General features: G+C 35.8%; 1 protein-coding gene across 1 annotated transcript in view; it reads left to right on the forward strand.

Moving 5' to 3' along the window:
• LOC139950799 (uncharacterized) overlaps positions 1 to 6,552 on the forward strand; it is a 17,477-nt gene extending 10,925 nt beyond the window's left edge. The window contains exons 6-7 of the mRNA XM_071949614.1: positions 336 to 459; positions 834 to 6,552. Of these exons, the coding sequence (XP_071805715.1) occupies positions 336 to 459; positions 834 to 949 (240 nt within the window). The 3' untranslated portion in view covers positions 950 to 6,552. The remainder of the gene's footprint in view (positions 1 to 335; positions 460 to 833) is intronic.
• Positions 6,553 to 7,142: the final 590 nt, after the last annotated feature.

A 7,142-nucleotide genomic window follows, 5' to 3' on the forward strand; every position in this document is an offset into this window, starting at 1 on the left:
CATTATGCACAAAATAACAAATTTGTGAAAGAAGTTTAAGCTCAATCGGTCATCGAAGTTGAGAGATAATAAAGGAAGAAATAAAACATTGCTTTCAGATGCTTGTTCGAGACCTCGAAATCAAATTCAAATATTCTTTTGTGAAAAATTACTTCTTTCTCGAAATCTACGTTACTTCAGAGGGAGCCGTTTCTCACAATGTGTTATAACCTACTATCAACAGCTCTCCATTGATTGTAACCAGTACATATAGTTTTTATGCTCACAGTGGTTACTAATAGGGTCCAGTGCCTTTAACGGTAAAAGCTAATTCTGAAATTGTTTTAAATTTGCAGGTTTATACTACAACGACAGCTACGCCAATGGGGGCATACAACATCAATCCACAGCTACCAGCTACGCCAATGGGCGCTTACAATGTCAGCCCACATCCACAATTCGTAGCTCCCCCACAAAATCGTAAGTGTTATGCAGTAGCCGTCATCACCAAGCCGTAAACACAGCCATGATGACCTTAATGGGAGACTTTTGGGACGCTTGGTGGCAGCAGACTTACCATAATATCTGCTACAATGAAAAGTTTAGGGCAATAGTTGGAGGAGTCAGTTTCTCTTTTGTGCTACCAAAATGCCTTTATTAAGAAAAAGTACAAGTTGACGAGACATCGCCCTTGCGCTAGAGGCCACAGAAATAAAAAGTTGTGTTGCAAATGTTTATTTACACAAACAAAACTCAGTGGAAGGGTGGTAACATGTTAACTAATTCCTCCATTTAACTTAATCTTTTATTTTATTTTGTTTTCTGTCACACCAGTATTTCTTTTTTTTTTACAGAGTATACTCCTTACCCTGGAGTAATGCCCGCCGCTGGGGGCGCTGCAGGAGGAGACAACACGGTTCAGCTACCACCACCGAGCTATAACCAAACTGACCTTCCAACAAAGAACTAAAGTCGCCACCCAACTTCGAATGTCTCTTGGAATCAAAGAGTTTGCCTTTTTTTTTAGTCATTAGTCGTTTTCTTTCTTTTTTGAAGTGAAAAGAAGGCTTGTCCTCTGAGTTGTGACAGAAGTTAAAGACACTGGACACTATTGGTAATTGCCAATGACTAGCCTTCACAGTTGGTGTATCACAACATTATGCATAAAATAACAAACCTGTGAAATTTTGAGCTCAATCGGTCGTCGAAGTTACGAGATAACAATGAAAGAAAAAACACCCTTGTTACACGAAGTTGAGTGCTTTCAGATGCTTGATTTCGAGAGCTCAAATTCTAAATCTGAGGTGACTGATTGAGCCTAAATATTCACAGGTTTGTTATTTTATGTACAAGTTGTGATACACGAAGTGTAGGCCTTGGACAATACTGTTTAGCGAAAGTGTCCAATGGCTTTAAAGAAGGTTTTATTGATGAAAACTTGTATGGGCGTTGGGTCGATGCTTTCTGCTCCCACACTCGGACTCAAGGAAGACAGTGTGGCATTTCTGATCGCAAAAGAAAATGTTTTCCAGATTCTGTAAAGTGTCCGGTTCATGAATGTTTCTGAAGTGCTGTTTTACATTATTAAGACTACTTTTAAAGCCATTGGACACTTTCGGTAAACAGTATTTCCCAAAGGCCCACACTTCGTGTATCACAACTTCTATAAAATAACAAACCTGTGAAAATTTAGGCTCAATCGGTCATCGGAGTCGGGAGAAAATAACGGGAAAACCAACCCTTGTTTCCGCATGTTCGCCGTGTCATGACATGTGTTTAAAATAAATCCGTAATTCTCGCTATCGAGAATTGATATTGTTTTACTGTTTTCTCAAAGAGTAAAGCATTTCATGGACTAATATTTCAAGAGAAGTCTTTCACCACATACCTTCTGTAAACACTGTAAGTTGTTTGTAAATCTGTGACCTTTTTTTTCTGTACCGAAAGGGTCCAATGGCTTTAATATGGTATACAATTGTAAAAAAAAATGTGTCAAAGGCGTCTCTTTTCGACGCCATACAGTCTTTATCAAATGCTATAGGGGTAGGACTATAGGCCATAGAGTGAGCTTGCAGTGTTAATTGTTCATTCACTCATTAATGGTTTATTCTTCAAAAAAGAAGTTTCCCGAGTGGCGACCAAGGGTCGAAAAATGTACATAGACAGTTTATAAAGAAGAAGAAAACAAAATACACAATTGAAACATTGAGACATTGAAATTAGTTTAGGAGAGAAAATATTTACAATAAATAAAACATTTTTTTTTTGAAAATGAATGAGCTTGAAGATGCTTGTATAAAAATATGTTTTACATGATTGTATTTCATCAGAAGATAAATATTTACAAAATAAATGACATGGCATAAAATTCAGAAGAGTCTTTAAAGGCAGTGGACCTTTTCGGTAAACAGTATTGTCCAAGGCCCACACTTCGTGTACCACAACTTATATATAAAATAACAAACCTGTGAAAATTTAGGCTCAATCGGTCATCGGAGTCGGGAGAAAATAACGGGAAAACCCACCCTTGTTTCCGCGCGTTTCGCCGTGTCATGACATGTGTTTAAAATAAATCCGTAATTCTCGTTAACGAGAATTGTTATTGTTTTGCTGTTTTCTCAAAAAGTAAAGCATTTCATGGACTAATATTTCAAGAGAAGTCTTTCACCACTACCTTCTGTAAACACTGTAAGTTATTTGTAAATATGTGACCTTTTTTTGTACCGAAAGGGTCCAATGGCTTTAATATGGTATACAATTGTAAAAAATGTGTCAAAGGCGTCTCTTTTCGACGCCATACAGTCTTTATCAAATGCTATAGGGGTAGGACTATAGGCCATAGAGTGAGCTTGCAGTGTTACTTGTTCATTCACTCATTAATTCATTAGTGGGGGTTATTCTTCAAAAAAGAAGTTTCCCGAGTGGCAACCAAGGGTCGAAAAATGTACAAAGACAGTTTATAAAGAAGAAGAAAACAAATACACAATTGAAACATTGAGACATTGAAATTAGTTTAGGAGAGTAAATATTTACAATAAATAAAACATTTTTTTTTTTGAAAAATTAATGAGCTTGAAGATGCTTGTATAAAAATATGTTTTACATGATTGTATTTCATCAGAAGATAAATATTTACAAAATAAATGACATGGCATATTAAATTCAGAAGAGTCTTTATTTAAAATCTGAAAAGGAAGTTAGTTGTAGCAAACTTCTTTACCCGATTTTCTATAGATAAATGCACGCCTCAAATTACACAGTTTTAAATTTTACCCTTGGATTTGTCCTTTTTGGTCCATATTGTGAGTGCAAGGAAAGAATCATGGCCCATGCAGAAAATAAATTATCACCTTTCAAGCCCAGTTCATACTGACGCGAAAGCGAAGTAAACTTTCTCGCAAAGGGGTTATTGCGTCACCAAACTTCGCGCATCTAAATGCTCGTTATTATTCTACACACTAAACTTTTTCTAGAAATGATGCCATAATTATTATAGAATACAATTGGCATTTTGTTTCATGATTCATTTATTCCATCAATGTCAGGTTTAATACAGAGAGAATACATCAATGTTTAATAATTGCATGTAATCCTTTGTACACAATGCTATCTTCATTTTACACATTCCATACTTCATACAACTTATTCAACTATATTAACGCTTTTACTTTCTATATTGTTATATACATGTTTTTCATTTGTAGGCAGGGTCTGAAAGGGGAAAACGCTTTGATGACATTTCTTCTTCTTTTTTACATGCCAAAAAAGATTTATGTCCGTAGGTTTAAAATAACTAAATAACAATAAACTTGAACAGCATGTATCAAGACTGAGCTCATTTTCATGAAACTGCTTTCAGAATACAATTTAAGTTAAACAATTAATTTGAAAAGGCAAATAATGGGATACAGTTAATATTAATTGACGTATAGGCCCTAGTGGTTTTCTTATAGCCCTTTTAACACTCAGCAGAAACTACACTGGGCTCAGCTTCATGAAACTACTTTCAGGTAAAAATATTAACAAACAAATTTGAAAAGGTAATTCAAAGGATACCAGACAAGAACAATTACTCTCGGTTTTTGGCTGGTGACCCATTTTTGCAAGGCAAAAATGTTGCAGATTTGTAATTATTTTGCAGATAATAATAAATGCGTTTCCGAATGGGTGGCTTACGGCTGTGGCTGTGGCCGGATCACCATTATTACTACGCGTTGGAAAGTAGGCTTGCCTTAGCAACACCCTTAGGAACAGACACAGCCACAGCCGCCTGAGTACGGATAAGGCCCAATCAAGAATGGGATTAAACTCTGTGATAAAATCCGGGTCGGATAGATTTCCTGTACGCACTAATGATGCCAATTGTTCGCACATTTCTTTGATAAATTTGTTTTGCTTGGTAAACTTATTATAGTATTTTAAATCCTTGTGTTCTTTGTACAGGTACTTCGTAGGAATGTATCTGCTTTATTTATGAAACCTCAACATTACATTAGCCAAATTTACAAGCTAATTATTCCACACATTTCATTCATACCAAGAAATGAATCACAATTAATTCAGAGGTATTACGTTGGTGTTTTTTCTTTCGAAAGCATCAAACACCTGCCCCCATTAAAAACAGTGGACACTATTGGTAATTGTCAAAGACCAGTCTTCTCACTTGGTGTATCTCAGCATATGCACAAAATAACACACCTGTAAAAATTTGAACTCAATTGGTCGTCGAAGTTGCAAGATAATAATGGAAGAAAAAACACCCTTTTCACACAAAGTTGTGTGCTTTTAGATGCTTGATTTCGAGACCTCAAATTCTAAACTTGAGGTTTCGAATTCATTTTCGTGGAAAATTACTTCTTTCTCGAAAACTACTTCGCTTCAGAGGGAGTCGTTTCTCACAATGTTTTATACTATCAAACTCTTCCCATTACTCGTTACCAAGTGAGGTTTTACGCCGATAATTTTTTTGAGTAATTACCAATAGTGTCCACTGCCTTTAACTTTAATATACTTAGAACCTCTGGAATATGCAGCAAATTTAATCCAGAGTAGCTAATAACGATAACTACTTGATAGTATAAAAGATATAATATTTAGCATTCTGTATTTTGAATTCGTCCATTTATCTCAACTAACTAAAAATAGCTTTCCTTGAGTCTGTGGCAAATATAATCTGGAGTTTTCAATACTTACTACTTCTAAATAATACCACTGATAATTAAACATATTATTGACATTCTTTGTTTGAGTTCGCCCTTTTATCTCATTAACAAATTATTAAAGCTTCCCTTGGATTTGTAGATAATATGACCAATAGTATCCACTACTTATTACCACCTCTAAATGATACCATTGATATATGCGACTGTATAGTATTTAGCATTCTTTAATACAGTTTACCCACTAATCTTAATCAACAAAATTATTCAGCTTCCTTTGAATCTGTAGAAAATATAAACACAAGTGTCCAATACTTATTCTACTTATGTATCAGACCACCGATATGGATAATATAAAAAACAATACAGTATTTAGCATTCTTTATTTGAGTTCGCCCACTTAGCTTACTCAACAAATTATTCAGCTTCCCATGAATCTGTAGAAAACACAACCAAGAGGATCCAATACTTAGGCTATTACTACTATAAAAAACACCACCTTGATAATATGAAAAATACATGCTAAACATTCTTTATTTAAGTTCGCCCATCTATCTTAATCAACAACTGTTATAGCTTCCCTTGAATCTGTGTAGAAAATTTGATCACGAGTGTCTATTCATCTAAATGATGCCATGGTATTGATATTATACAAACTATATAGTATAACATTATATTTTTGAGTTCGCCTATTTATCTCAACTATCAATATGGCTTCCCTTGAATGTACATGGAAAATATAATCCAGAGTGTTCAATACTACTTCTATTCTAAATAATACCACTTATATTAAATGTATAATAGTTATATAGTATTTAGCATTCTAGATTGGGTTTCGCCCATTTATCTTATAACTAAAAATAGCTTCCCTTACATCTGAGAAAAATATAATCCAGAGTGTCTAATACTTATTACTACTTAATTTATTATTACTACTTAATAATATAGTATGCAATATTTGAGTTTGCCCATTTATCTTAATAAACAAATAATATAGCTTCCATTGAAACAGTGGAAAATTTAACAAAGTGTACAATACTTATTACTACTTCTAAATGATACCAAAACTATAAAGATTTATTATTTTGCGTCCTCACCCATTTATCGTAATCGAGACGTTCTAATAGTTTCATTGAATCATAGAAAATAATAATCAATATTACCTTGGAATCCGAACCTAGAGATGTTTACAATCCAAACGCGCGCTTCTGTCACACACAGACTGTCTGCCACGCTTGACATTAATTTCAGCTTTCACACTGCACGTTAAAGTTGTGGCACAGCGCGTCTTCAAACACTAATTTCATATTTAATGCATTATTGAGACCAAGAACACAATAGAATTAGGAAAACAAAGGGTTTCTGTATGAAAATTCTAAAGACAGAATTGTTCCGTCTCAAGGAATTTCGAATGCATGGGGGGGGGGGGGTGAAGCCCCTGACAAGAGCTAATCCAACGATCACTCACCCTCTCGTGGTGACGTCATGCACCTCGGGTCAGCCCCCAAGTGACCCGTTCCACAAGCAGGGCACTTGGGGCTGACCCGGGTGAGACCCTGGAGTGACGTAAAAGCTATTCGAACGAACCGGGGGCAGACCGGGGTCAAACCAGGGAAGCTATTCGAACGCACCCTAAGTCTCCTATATCCACAGAGATGCAATATAGAATGTGTGCATCGCCAAAATGTCACATAACACAGGGGCTTTCATTGGTCCTCGAATTGGTATTCACCCTGGGAGTTCAATGGGGCGGAATTGATTAGGGCAACGAGTTTTACCCATAAGTGCATTCAACTCACTGCATTGTGTTTGTGTTTGTGTATGACCTGGGGTGGGTTTCACAAAGGTAGTCCTAACTTAGGACTAGTCCTAGGCAATGCTAAAAGATAGGACTAGTCCTAAGTTAGGACCAGTAACTATCCTAACTTAGGACTGGTCCTATCTCTTAGCATTGCCTAGGACTAGTCCTAAGTTAGGACTACCTTTGTGAAATCCACCCCTGGG

The sequence above is a fragment of the Asterias amurensis genome, chromosome 18 (genome assembly GCF_032118995.1).
Source record: "Asterias amurensis chromosome 18, ASM3211899v1".
NCBI lineage: Eukaryota > Metazoa > Echinodermata > Asteroidea > Forcipulatida > Asteriidae > Asterias > Asterias amurensis.